Source organism: Pseudorasbora parva, chromosome 17, assembly GCF_024679245.1.
Source record: "Pseudorasbora parva isolate DD20220531a chromosome 17, ASM2467924v1, whole genome shotgun sequence".
Lineage (NCBI taxonomy): Eukaryota > Metazoa > Chordata > Actinopteri > Cypriniformes > Gobionidae > Pseudorasbora > Pseudorasbora parva.
The window spans coordinates 1160894-1175893 of NC_090188.1; the positions used below are offsets into that span (position 1 = coordinate 1160894).

General features: G+C 45.4%; 1 protein-coding gene across 1 annotated transcript in view; it reads left to right on the forward strand.

Moving 5' to 3' along the window:
- LOC137045570 (uncharacterized) overlaps positions 1–15000 on the forward strand; it is a 222882-nt gene that overhangs the window by 139803 nt on the left and 68079 nt on the right. The window contains exons 9-10 of the mRNA XM_067422277.1: positions 6643–6695; positions 7785–7904. Of these exons, the coding sequence (XP_067278378.1) occupies positions 6643–6695; positions 7785–7904 (173 nt within the window). The remainder of the gene's footprint in view (positions 1–6642; positions 6696–7784; positions 7905–15000) is intronic.

Below are 15000 nucleotides of genomic sequence, written 5' to 3' on the forward strand. Positions count from 1 at the left end.
TACCAGTAGGTTCAGTAGATTCTCAGAAAACAAATGAGACCCAGCATTCATGATATGCACGCTCTTAAGGCTGTGCAATTGGGCAATTAGTTGAATTAGTTGAAAGGGGTGTGTTCAAAAAAATAGCAGTGTGGCATTCAATCACTGAGGTCATCAATTTTGTGAAGAAACAGGTGTGAATCAGGTGGCCCCTATTTAAGGATGAAGCCAACACTTGTTGAACATGCATTTGAAAGCTGAGGAAAATGGGTCGTTCAAGACATTGTTCAGAAGAACAGCGTACTTTGATTAAAAAGTTGATTAGAGAGGGGAAAACCTATAAAGAGGTGCAAAAAATGATAGGCTGTTCAGCTAAAATGATCTCCAATGCCTTATAATGGAGAGCAAAACCAGAGAGACCTGGAAGAAAACGGAAGACAACCATCAAAATGGATAGAAGAATAACCAGAATGGCAAAGGCTCAGCCAATGATCACCTCCAGGATGATCAAAGACAGTCTGGAGTTACCTGTAAGTACTGTGACAGTTAGAAGACGTCTGTGTGAAGCTAATCTATTTTCAAGAATCCCCCGCAAAGTCCCTCTGTTAAAAAAAAGGCATGTGCAGAAGAGGTTACAATTTGCCAAAGAACACATCAACTGGCCTAAAGAGAAATGGAGGAACATTTTGTGGACTGATGAGAGTAAAATTGTTCTTTTTGGGTCCAAGGGCCACAGGCAGTTTGTGAGACGACCCCCAAACTCTGAATTCAAGCCACAGTACACAGTGAAGACAGTGAAGCATGGAGGTGCAAGCATCATGATATGGGCATGTTTCTCCTACTATGGTGTTGGGCCTATTTATCGCATACCAGGGATCATGGATCAGTTTGCATATGTTAAAATACTTGAAGAGGTCATGTTGCCCTATGCTGAAGAGGACATGCCCTTGAAACGGTTGTTTCAACAAGACAATGACCCAAAACACACTAGTAAACGGGCAAAGTCTTGGTTCCAAACCAACAAAATTAATGTTATGGAGTGGCCAGCCCAATCTCCAGACCTTAATCCAATTGAGAACTTGTGGGGTGATATCAAAAATGCTGTTTCTGAAGCAAAACCAAGAAATGTGAATGAATTGTGGAATGTTGTTAAAGAATCATGGAGTGGAATAACAGCTGAGAGGTGCCACAAGTTGGTTGACTCCATGCCACACAGATGTCAAGCAGTTTTAAAAAACTGTGGTCATACAACTAAATATTAGTTTAGTGATTCACAGGATTGCTAAATCCCAGAAGAAAAAAAATGTTTGTACAAAATAGTTTTGAGTTTGTACAGTCAAAGGTAGACACTGCTATTTTTTTGAACACACCCCTTTCAACTAATTGCCCAATTGCACAGCCTTAAGAGCGTGCATATCATGAATGCTGGGTCTCATTTGTTTTCTGAGAATCTACTGAACCTACTGGTAACTTGTTTGCCACGTAGCAATAAAAAATATACTAAAAACCTTGATTATTCTGGTTAGTCACATTGTACTGCTATTATTTTGAACAAGACTGTATATATTTTATATTATTTTGTATTATCTAAAAAAACATATTTTTACATTTTTGTTTTATTTTATCTTCATTGTAACATATAATAATTTATTGTATTATTTTTTATACACACACACACACACACACACACACACACACACACACACACACACACACACACACACACACACACACACACACACACACACACACACACACACAAACATTTTAAGACCAATGATATCGGACCCACTCACATCTATCGTCTCTAATTCAGCTCATGTCTGTTTATCTACCCAATAAATGCCATAATAGATTTTATTTATCTGAAAATAAATGCCTTTCCGATCTGATGTGTTCGGCTAAAGCCGGATTCGAACCTGTGATGGATTTGGTCTAACCTTGATGCCATGCGTCTCTTACCGCTACTCTATAGCCACGGTTAATAACTCACTGATTTACGTTAGTTTGTCTGCCCCAATCAATCGTTTAGCAAACGGCGGTATATTTGTTTTTTAATGTAAATATGGTATCTAATGTTACTCCAGGAAAAAAAAAATCTGAGAGAGAGGACACACAACCTTTTTATTTGCTTCCGACGCCCATGGGGACATTAGTAGATTAGACACACAGACGCTCAGCTCTCGTGTGAACTGGACTATTTGTAATAAAGGTGTATTTGTATTTAACAGCGGTGGACAAACTGCACAACTCATTACTGGAGTAACAGCACTGCTGGTCAAATATTACTCCGTTACAAGTGAAAGTTGTAAAAACTGATTTTTACTGGAGTAAAAGTACAGAAGTGTTTGTTTTCAGAAGTACTTAAGTATCAAAAGTAAATGTCCTTCTTTATGTCGCCGCATTATTGTATTATAGTTGTATAAATGCACATTATGCCATCATGGTTTAAGCCAGTCGGTGACGCTCCATCTGACACACTAGCAGACGGCTAACTTAAACTCATTTAAATACTTGTAGAAAAGTTACAAAGCTGCTGTCACTTTAAGGCCGAATGCACGGATCCAATACACTGATACACATCTGATATTCTCACACTGTTCACCTTCACTGAAGACAGAATCAACTTTGTTTATGTGAATACTCCACTAAATGAGCATTTGGACATCCGTCTTCTTCCATTTTGCTCTAAACTATAAATCAGTGTTTAATAAATGCTGTGAAATCATTGAACTTCACGAGACTCTACAAGAGTGATTCCTGAAAGGCTTTCTGCAAAAACCCAAACACCTTTTAAAGAAGAAAAAAATCATCACTGACTTTCAAAGCTGCGACAGAAACGACTTTCCACTTCGAGGACCTTGATAGAAATGTAGTGGAGTAAAGAGGACGATATTTGTCTTTCAGATGGAGTGAAGTTAAAGTCAGAAGATTACAGAAAAAATAATACTCCAGTAAAGCACAGAGACTCAAACAGTGAACTTCAGTACAGGACTCGAGGAAATGAGCTTAGGCCCCGTTCACACTGCAGGTAAAAGTGGCCCAAATCTGATTTTTTGGGGGTCAAGTGACCAGGTCAGACTTCTTCAGAGGTAGTGTGAACACGCAAATCTAGCCCAGATCTGATTTTTTCAAAACCGATTTAGACCACATACATATGGCCCCGTTCACACCGCAAGTCCTAATGCTCAATTCTGATTTTTTGCTCAGATCTGATTTTTTGTTTGGCTGTTCACATTACCTTTTAAAATGTGGCCTAAATCTGATTCCAGTTTGAACTGTTTGAGGTTTCAAACTACCCGCATGTGCAAAAGAACAATATCATCAGACGCAGCGCGCTGCTTTACTAAAGTTCGGGAGGTTATAGAAGAAGTAAGCATTTTCACTTTTATTTAAATATGTGTAATAGAAGCCATAACATTAATGAGCAGGAGCTGAAGAGGAGAAGAACGAAAAGAAAAAGCAAAATTGGTTATTTTGGCCTCTTGTCTCCTTCCTTTGGCACTGAAGACACGTTCTTCTGTGTCCCCGTTCTTCCATTTCGTGTGCTTTCCAAAAGCGGAGCGGTTACGGTTACGGTCGGATCCTTCTAGCGTAGCTTTAACTGAAGTATCTCCCCATATATTAATGAGGTCTAACACCTCACTCTCCCTCCACTGACTCGCTCCATCGCTGTTCTCCATATCAAGTCTAGTTTTTAATGTTACTGTCTGTGTCTGTTGAGTCTACGGCTAGCTCGCCGGCGCATAATTGTGAGAAATGTCGACATAGATTGACATAAAAGTCACATCAAATCCGCCTTGGTTGTTCACACTGCGGCCGCATTGGAAACAAATCAGATCTGGGTCTGATTCAGGACCACGTATGTATGTGACTAAATCTGATTTGAAGAAATCAGATCTGGGCTAGATTTGAGTGTTCACACTACCTCTGAAGAAGTCTGACCTGGTCACTTGACCCCCAAAAAATCAGATTTGGGCCACTTTTGCCTGCAGTGTGAGCAGGGCCATACATATGTGGTCCTGAATCAGACCCAGATCTGATATTTTCCAATGCGGCCGCAGTGTGAACAACCAAGGCGGATTTGATGCGACTTTTACGTCAATCTATGTCGACATTTGTCACAATTATGCACCGGCGAGCTAGCCGTAGACTCAACAGACACAGACAGTAACATTAAAAACTTGACTAGATATGGAGAACAGCGATGGAGCGAGTCAGTGGAGGGAGAGTGAGGTGTTAGACCTCATTAGTATATGGGGAGATACTTCAGTTCAAGCTATGCTACAAGGATCCTACCGTAACCGCTCCATTTTTGAAAGCACACGAAATGGAGGAACGGGGACAAACGTGGCTTCAGTGCCAAAGGAAGGAGACAAAAGGCCAAAATAACCAATTTTGCTCTCTTTCTTTTCGTTCTTCACCTCTTCAGCTCCTGCTCATTAATGTTATGGCTTCCATTACACACACATGTTGATGATATTGTTCTTTTGCACATGCGGGTTAGTTTGAAACCTCGAACAGTTCACACTGGAATCAGATTTAGGCCACATTTTAAAAGGTAATGTGAACAGCCAAACAAAAAATCAGATCTGAGCAAAAAATCTGAATTGAGCATTAAGACTTGCGGTGTTGTCCAGCTCTGGTATTTAATGTAAATGGTATCTAACGTTACTCCAGTAAAGAGTTGAGTTGGGCTGTTTTTACCCATAGTTCCCTGCTGTCCTTCAGCCCGTGGATGATGTCTTGTTTAATCTGGAGCGGGTGCAGAGACCGATGGGCTTTCTGTGCGGTGTTCATCAATCACAGCTCGTGTTTATTAGTTATTACTCAGGCTGCGTTTGTGTGTGTGTGTGTGTGTGTGTGTGTGTGTGTGTGTGTGGCCATGCACCAGCTGTGCTGTTATTTATGAGGCGGTCCGGTCTTTCGGAAAGGTCAGCGGATAAGAGCGTTCTGAAGAAAAGCGGCCGATGGACGCCACAGATGAGATTATTGCCCTCGTTCTGGTCACTGTGACCCGCTCCTGCTGACCGTTCATCACTGCATGCCTGACCTTTACACATTTAAACAAACACTTCATTATTTATTTCATTTTATCTACAAAAAAGTTGGGACACTGTACAAATTGTGACTGCAATGATGTTTAATATTTTATTCAGAATACAGCATAGATGACGTATCAAATGTTTAAACTGAGAAAATGTGTAAGTTTAAGGGAAAAAAAAGGTTTAAATTTCATGGCATCAACACATCTCAAAGTTGTGCCGTGGCCATGTTTACCGCTGTGTGTCATCCCCTCTTCTTTTTATATCAGTCTGCAAACGTCTGGGACTGAGGAGACGAGCTGCTCAAGTTTAGTAATAGGAATGTTGTCCATTCTTGTCTAATACAGGCTTCTAGCTGCTCAACTGTCTTAGGTCTTCTTTATCGCATCTTCCTCTTTATGATGCGCCAAATGTTTTCTAATGGTGAAAGATCTGAGCCCGTTTTTATCAAGCTGCTCAAAGTGATATTTTAGTCTTAAAGCGTTAGTTCACCCAAAAATGTAATGTCTGTCATTAACTCCTCTCCCTAATGTCGCTCCACACCCGTAAGACCTCCGTTCATCTTCACACACAGTTTAAGATATTTTATATTTAGTCTGAGAGCGTATGCAAGTGTATGCACACTATACTGTCCATGTCCAGAAAGGGAATAAAAACATCATCACAGTAGTCCATATGAGACATCAGTGGGTTAATTAGAGTCTCTTGAAGCATCCAAAATACATTTGGGTCCAAAAATAACAAAAACTACGACTTTATTCAGCATTGGCTTCTCTTCCGCGTTTGTGTTCAATCCTCAGATAAAGATTCAAACGGTTATGAATCAGCGAATCGATTCATGATTCGGATCGCCAATGACTCGAGACTTCAGCAGTTTGACACGCGATCCGAATCATTGATCGATTCGCTGATTCATAACCGTTTGAATATATATAATATAATAATTATAGCAGTCTGAACTGGTTTTATTAGAATACATCTGACATTGTGATTGTAAAAGAGGTTCTGGAGGGTGTGTGTGTGTGTGTGTGTGTGTGTGTCTGTCTGTGTGTCTGTGTGTGTCAGTGAGTGTGTGAGGATAGATGCACTTTTATGATAGATAGATGCACTTTTATGAAGAATTTGATTTGGCTCTGGAGTCAATGGTGATGTTATCAGCTCATTTGTGTGTGTGTGTGTGACAGAGAGAGAGAGAGAGAGAGAGAGAGAGAGAGAGAGAGAGTGAGTGAGTGAGTGAGTGAGCATGAGAGGGTTAATATGTGTGTGTGTGTGTGTGTGTGTGTGTGTGTGTGTGTGTGTGTGTGTGTGTGTGTGTTTGTGTGTGTGTGTGTGTGTGTGTGTGTGTGTGTGTGTGTGTGTGTGTGTTTGTGTTTGTGTGATTGAGTCCAGTATGCTAATGCGACTGAATGAGATCCAGTTAATCTTGTCCTAATGCGGCTGAGAGAAGCTTTCATTTGCATCTGAGTTTCTAAATAAAATCAGTCCGTGTGTAATTACGTGACCCGGCCGCTAATTCGTTTACTCATCGCTCCGTTATTATAATATAATGCTCAGAGTCATGTGACTGAGTGCAGCCGCCTGATTGGCCCAGGTCTGATGATGTTTTCTCCTCCTGCAGCGCAAGTGGTCCAGAAAAGGCTTCATCCGAACCCGATGGGCTCTGGGAGATTGGTGAGTGTTCACCTCTGACCCTTACAGGGAAGGCACTGTGTGTGTGTGTGTGTGTGTGTGGGCTGGTAATCCCTACGTTATGGGCACCACAAAATGTCCCCACAAAGATGGCAATATCCGAAATCCTTGTTCTTGTGGGGACATTTTGTGGTCCTCATGAGGAAAACATCTTATAAATCACACAGGATGAGTTTTTTTTGAGAAAGTAAAAATGCAGAATGTTTCCTGTGATGGGTAGGTTTAGGGGCTGTGTGTGTGTGTGTGTGTGATGGGTAGGTTTAGGGGCTGTGTGTGTGTGTGTGTGTGTGTGTGTGTGTGTGTGTCTGTCTGTCTGTGTGTGTGTGTGTGTGTGTGTGTGTGTGTGTGTGTGTGTGTGTGTGTGTGTGTGTGTGTGTGTGTGTGTGTGTGTGTTCAGGTGTTTTTTCATCAGACTCTGCACCTGTAAGAACTCTCTGGGAGTCCGGAGCGATTCGGCTGAACCATTAGATTAGATTAGATTAGAGAGAGAGAGAGAGAGAGAGAGAGAGAGAGAGAGAGAGAGAGAGAGAGAGGCAGATTTAATCAAAGGATGACATGAGAACAAGAGTCTGGAGCGAGGGATGAAAGGCTGATGGAGGTGTAACAGGCTTAGGCTTGGCTCACTGGGATCGTGTCTCTCACTGTGCGTGTGTGTGTTTTGTGAAATATCAGGACTCAAATGTGTATAATGCCATGGGTATGACACAGGTATTACAGGAGAGGGTGAAATATGAGGACATTACCCATGGCCCCACTTTACAAAAGGCTTATAAATCACACAGGAGGAGTTTTTATGAGAAAGTAAAAATGCAGAATGTTTCCTGTGATGGGTAGGTTTAGGGTGTGTGTGTGTGTGTGTGTGTGTGTGATGGGTAGGTTTAGGGTGTGTGTGTGTGTGTGTGTGTGTGTGTGTGTGTGTGTGTGTGTGTGTGTGTGTGTGTGTGTGTGTGTGTGTGTGTGTGTGTGTGTGTGTGTGTGTGTGATGGGTAGGTTTAGGGTGTGTGTGTGTGTGTGTGTGTGTGTGTGTTAAAGCTTTCTCAGCGGTTTCTGTTGTGTTCTCTCTCTCCGCAGTGCCTTTGATCTGGTGAATATCCATCTGTTCCACGACGCCTCTAATCTGGTGGCCTGGGAGAACAGTCCCTCGCTTTACTCAGGCACGCGGCAGAAAGCGCTCCTCTTCGCGCTGAACAGGTGAGGGCCGCGTGCGCGCGCGCGTGTGTGTGCGTGTGTGTGTGTTTGTATGTGTGACAATCTTCTGAAAGCATGCAGCGAGGCGTCCATCCACTTTGAATAAATGCATGCAAACGTTATCAAGCATTCAGACGTCTCATGAATTTATGTCTCAAAGATCATATTTTCCCACTCACGCCTTCAGGTTCTCATCCAATGAGAGGCAGGAGCGGCTCTAATGGACAGAGTTTTATTACGCCATCATTTACCGAGATTTACCGGCATAATGACGCTTAAAAAGGACCTTTCTTGTTGCTTACATTGGGGATTTTAACCGTACTTTAGCTCTTTTGTCACCTAGGGCTTGATTTATAGGATCCTGTGGTTTGTGTGATATGGAAAACATGGACACAGTCCAGTTATAAAAGTGGAATATGTCAGAAATTGGGTGAATGATTCAAAACTCACTCAAATGTTATAGTGATGTTTTTATGTTTTCAAACTTTTCAGTGAAGTATTCACAGCAAAAATGCTCTTCTTCCTCAGTATTTTTGTCTTGTTTCTAGTCTAAATATCTAAAGATTCTTAAAACAATAAGTATTTACTAGACAAGCAAAAGTAATTGTCTTGTTTTAGGAAAAAATAACTCAAAATGAAGAGAGTTTTTGCTTAAAACAGGCAAAATGATCTGCCAATGGGGTGAGAAAAATAATCTTATTTCTGTTCGGAAACAAGATTTCAATCAGAAATCAGATTATTTCTCTCACCCCATTGGCAGATCATTTTGCCTGTTTTAAGCAAAAACTCATTCTGATTTTATTTTCAACAAATCTATATTATGTTGTTTTACTTATTATCTAGTAAATGCATCTTGATTTAAGAATATTTAGACTAGAAACAAGAAAAAATACTAAATAAGGAGCATTTTTTTACAGTGTAAAATGACACAAACTGATCAGAGGAGGAATGAGAGCTGAGGCTGAAGTGGGTTCGGAAAGTAAAAGTGGAATATGTCGGAAATTGGGTGAATAATTTAAAACGTAATAGTTGAGTACATGCGTTTTGATGGCTAAAATGACACGAACAGATCAGAGGAGGAATGATTGTTTTTGGATCCGGACCGCCGGCGCGAGTGGGAAGCACCTTCCCCCAAAGCAGTGAATAATGCTGGGCTCTTTTCAGCGCCGCCACTAACCTTTTGGCAGCCACCAGTAAAGTCTATTCTCCTGTTGTGATTTGGGAGGACAATGTGGCTGAACAGCCTTTTGAATTGAGCCGCTACCTCCAACAGTGTCTCCATTCAGCCTCCGGTTGGGAACCGACTTTCAGGCCCATTGTCCGCGGCGCTGTAACTTCTACCCCGGGGAGAGTCCAGCCTCCCCCTAAACTCCGCTCTTCTCTTCCTCCTGCATTCATCTGCTCTCCAACCTTTCCCCCAGGTGGAGCTAATAATGCGTCTCGTATCTCTGAGCGTTTCCAGAACAACCCTTGGCGTTCTGTGTGGTCACTGTTTGACATGCACAAAACGGCTCAAAACCAACATTCCGTTTTAGAATTCTGAAACAGTTGATACATTTGAAACAGTTGATACATTTGAAACAGTTGTTACATTTGAAACGGTTGTTAGATTTGAAACAGTTGATACATTTGAAACAGTTGTTAGATTTGAAACAGTTGTTAGATTTGAAACGGTTGTTACATTTGAAACAGTTGATACATTTGAAACAGTTGATACATTTGAAACAGTTGTTACATTTGAAACAGTTGATACATTTGAAACAGTTGATACATTTGAAACAGTTGTTACATTTGAAACAGTTGTTACATTTGAAACAGTTGTTACATTTGAAACGGTTGTTACATTTGAAACAGTTGATACATTTGAAACAGTTGATACATTTGAAACAGTTGTTACATTTGAAACAGTTGTTACATTTGAAACGGTTGATACATTTGAAACGGTTGTTACATTTGAAACAGTTGTTACATTTGAAACGGTCGATACATTTGAAACAGTTGTTACATTTGAAACAGTTGATACATTTGAAACAGTTGTTACATTTGAAAAGATTGATACATTTGAAACGGGTGTTACATTTGAAATGGTTGTTACATTTGAAACAGTTGTTACATTTGAAATGGTTGTTACATTTGTTACATTTACATTTGGTTTGCCTTTTGCTGTAGAGATTTTCCATTTACTACATACAGTAAGCACTCTGATTCCATATATAGGGCACATATATATTATATATTATGCATAATAGCCCCTCTGCCCCGTGTCACAGTGCGTCTACTCGTGTCCAGATCTGCCTCACGCGGCCGCCGAGTGCACAGCCACGGCCACTGTTATTGTCATTTTAACTCCCCACCCTGCCTCCACGTTGCCCTCGAACTTGCTTATGAATACTTCGACCTCTTCTAACATACCCAATGGCGTTAGATAAAGTCTCCACCACAATACTGTCGCCGCGATCGCGGAGAGGTGCGCGGTGAGAAGACGCGTGCTTCATGGTGAGCGCGGCAAAAATCTCCCGCGGCCGCCTCATTCCCAACACTAACGCACCTGCTAACTTCGCGATGAACACTCGGACCCCGGGAAACATTATTCCCACCACTGACATTGGGCAAAGGACCATCTACATTGGGCAAATGATTCACCGTTTGTGCTTAGTGTAACGTTAGGTTTAGTTTCACTTTCAGAATCACCGTCATCTCATATTTCCCTTCAGAATCAGGGTCCGCGAATAGAAGACCCAGCACTTCATTGCGGGTAAGCTTTATTGATGCCATTAGAAAATAATAATAGTAATAATAATCTAATGCAAATACTCGCTGATGTTGACAATGCTCTGATAAAACAGCTCACTCGCACGTCAGCGCCGCTTTTGTTTACACTGATTCAATGCGCTCTTGCTCGTATATTTTGTATAGAATCATGATGTTTGTATGAGTCAGGGATGAAGTACGACATGTCTAGTGGAGGGGAGTGTAACAAAGTTCTTAATGTGAGGAAGGAAGAGGACACGGGGGTCGGCTGGACGGTTGATGCTCTTTTATTTATCAACTCAATATATCAAAAGCACACTTATGGTGTGGAGATTCTTTCCAACTCCAAACACTCGCGATCACTTCCGGGTCGGCACTTCCGGCTTCCGGTTTCTCAGTCTGTGTTTCAGCATCAACCGTCCGTCTCTCTCTCCCCCTGGTCTCTGGTTCCGCCGAGGTTTTATACCCTCTCCGCGCTCATTACTGGAACAAGAGACAGGTGTTATTAATCTGCGTCCAACCCACTCACTTACCGCTCGTCCCGCGGCTCTCTCTCCCGCTGCAGACCTCGCTGAACCACGCCCCCCTTGCCACATACCCCCACCGCCCGACTCAGGCCGGGGAGCCGTCCGGCCTGCAGCCCCCCCCCCCATTTCTGGAGAGGAAATCGGCCACAGCCATCTGAGCACCCGGCCTGTGGACCACCTTGAATTTAAACGGCTGAAGAGCTAGATACCAACGGGTGATCCGCGCGTTGGTATCCTTCATGCGGTGGAGCCATTGGAGAGGAGCGTGGTCCGAACAGAGGGTGAACTCTCGCCCCAGGAGGTAGTAGCGGAGGGTGAGAACGGCCCACCTGATGGCCAGACACTCCTTCTCTATGGTGCTGTACTTAGCTTCCCTCTTGGAGAGCTTACGGCTAATGTACAGCACCGGCCGCTCTCCCCCCTCCACCTCCTGGGCCAGGACTGCGCCCAGCCCCCTGTCCGACGCGTCAGTCTGCAACAAGAAAGGGAGAGAAAAGTCAGGGGAGTGTAAGAGCGGCCCGCCACATAGAGCAGCCTTCACTCGGGTAAAAGCCTGTTGACACGGCTCCGTCCACTGGACCGTATCTGGTAGCCCCTTTCTAGTAAGGTCAGTCAAAGGGCTGGTGAGGTCCGAATAATTTGGTATGAACCGTCTATAATATCCCGCCAGCCCCAAGAACTGCCTAACCTCCTTTTTGGTCTTGGGTCTCGGACAGGTTGCAATTGCTGCGGTCTTATCAATTTGGGGACGCACTTGTCCATGACCCAAGTGGAAGCCCAGATACCTTACTTCCACCCGCCCAATCGCACACTTCTTTGGGTTGGCCGTGAGCCCCGCTCCCCTCAGCGACCTCAAGACCGCCCTGACATGCTGTATATGCCGCTGCCAATCGTGACTGTAAATCACGATATCATCCAGATAGGCAGCAGCATATGCGGCATGGGGACGCAAAATCCTGTCCATGAGGCGCTGAAAGGTAGCGGGCGCCCCGAACAACCCGAAAGGAAGCGTGACAAATTGGTGCAATCCAAACGGCGTGGTGAAAGCTGTCTTTTCTTTGGACAATGGAGACAAGGGGATCTGCCAATAGCCCTTTGTTAAGTCCAGCGTCGAATAAAATCGAGCCGTGCCCAACCGATCAAGCAACTCGTCAACCCGCGGCATTGGATACGCGTCGAATTTCGACACAGCGTTCACCTTGCGGTAGTCCACACAGAACCTGACCGAGCCGTCTGTTTTGGGAACCAAAACTATCGGGCTCGCCCAGTCACTGTTGGACTCCTCGATTACTCCCATGTCGAGCATTGCGCCTAATTCTTCCTGAACTACCTTTTTCTTGTGTTCAGGCAAGCGATACGGCCGGCTGCGAACTACCACGCCCGGCTCGGTCTCGATATGGTGCTGAATCAAGTCGGTACGTCCCGGTAGGGGCGAGAACACGTCAGCGAACTCCGCCTGCAATTTTGATAAATCAGTGAGTTGTAACGGTGAGAGGTGATCTCCCCCAGGGGCCAGCGCGACTGATTGCGCTTTAATGCTCGCCTCTGGCCCGAGATCATCCTCTCCCCCGATCACCGTTGCCAACAACACTGATTCCACCTCATTCCATTTTTTTAGCAGGTTGAGGTGGTATATTTGACGTGCCCCGTTCCTATCGGATCGTATCACTTCATAATCGAGCTCTCCTACCTGTCGTGCGACCTCAAACGGCCCCTGCCACTTTGACATTAATTTTGAGCTCGACGTAGGGAGTAGAACGAGCACTTTCTCTCCCGGTGTGAATTTGCAACAAATTCTCCCTCGATAGCCGCCCCAAGGTGTGGAGTTTTGTTCGCAAGTCCAGCACATACTGAATTTCGTTCTTGGCCAAAGAAGGCCCCTCCTCCCAAGTTTCTCGTAGGACGTCCAGCACCCCCCGGGGCTGCCGTCCGTAGAGAAGCTCGAAGGGGGAAAACCCCGTGGAGGCTTGCGGGACCTCCCGCACAGCAAATAAGAGGGGTTCTAACCACCGATCCCAATTTTTGGCGTCTTCCTGTACGAATTTACGGATCATGGATTTAAGAGTGCGATTAAATCGTTCGACCAAGCCGTCTGTTTGTGGGTGATAGACGCTTGTTCGAATGGATTTAATGCCCAATAATCCGTACAATTCGCTTAACGTGCGTGACATAAACGCCGTGCCTTGATCAGTGAGGATTTCCTTCGGAATCCCCACTCGGGAGATTAAACGAAACAGTGCGTCCGCAACACTCTTCGCAGAGATGTTGCGGAGAGCCACTGCTTCCGGATATCGTGTTGCGTAGTCCACGATAACAAGCGCAAAACGATGTCCGCGTGCGGATCGCTCTAATGGCCCGATGAGGTCCATCGCAATTCTCTCGAAGGGGACCTGCATTAATGGAAGGGGGCGCAATGGCGCTTTTGGGGCGGCCAGTGGATTCACCAACTGACATTCAGGACAAGACGCGCACCACCTGCGCACATTGTCATGAATGCCTGGCCAAAAAAATCGGGTCATTAAACGATTCAGCGTGGCCGCCTGTCCCAGGTGGCCCGCCATCGGGTTAGAGTGAGCCGCCTGGAAAAGCATTTCCCGGCGGCTCTTTGGTACTAACAACTGGGTTGTATCTACCTTTGTCTGAGTGTCTTGGGTCACTCGATACAACCGATCTTTTATTATGGCAAAATAAGGATAGGAGACAGGCAAGGCAGGTTGGAGAGACTGTCCGTCGATCGATCGGACCTGCTGGAAAGCGTTCTTAAGGGTGTCGTCCTGGGACTGCTCCAGAGGAAAGTCATCACGGTCCGAGAGAATTAGTCTCTCAATCCCGCTCGGTTCCTCTGGAGTTGTCTCCGAGGGTCCCGGTTCAGTCTCCCCAAGCTGTACTCGCACCGCCCCCTTCCTTGCCTTTTTCCCCCAAGCGGCATCCGCACACAACGATCCCAATAAAGCCGTAAAGGCGGGCCAATTCGTCCCCAGAATTAGCGGATGCCGGAGGTGTGGACTAACCGCCACCTCTATACTATGCTTTTGCCCCCGAAATTGTATCGTGACTGGGACAACCGGATATTCCACCACATCCCCGTGCACACACCGCACCTTAACCATGCGGCTTGTATCCAATGCCCCAGGCTGCATCAGGCTTTGATGGATCGAGGTTTGGTTACATCCTGAATCCACCAAGGCCTGATATGTACCCCCCTTGATACTTACAGGAATTTGGTACTCTCCTGCTTGATCGGGGGTGGTCCGCTGGACGTCCGGGATCCGGATCATTGTCCCGATGTCCATCCTCGGACATCGGTCCACAAAATGATCCGGATCACCGCACCGCCAGCAGGCCAGCCCAGGCTTACCCGCCACCCCTGCGGCGGGGAGTGGGTTGGACAATGAGCGCGGGGAGGGCGCGGAACCAGAGCCACTATCACTCCCCATCCCCAGCAGCCCCGCCCCCCTGGGCGGAGCCCGCGAACTCCCGAGCGGTCCAGGGCCCATCCCACCCCGGCCTCTGGGGGGAATCCGAGGAGGGCCCGGAGGGCGTGACCTAGGGAGAGGGATAGGAGGAGAGGGAGACACAGAGGGGGGAGAGAGAGAGCGAGAGGTTAAAAGGGGTGCGCCGACCCCCGGGCACGCCACCAGGTGATCCTCCGCCAGGTGGATGGCCGTCTCCAGCGACGTGGGCCGGTGGCACTGGACCCACTCGGCAGTTTTCCTTGGGAGCCGAGCGATGAACTGCTCCAGTACCACCAGATCGACGATGCGGTCCACGTCGCTTCCGCCGGCCAGGAGCCATCTGCGGCATGAGTCCCGGAGCTGTTG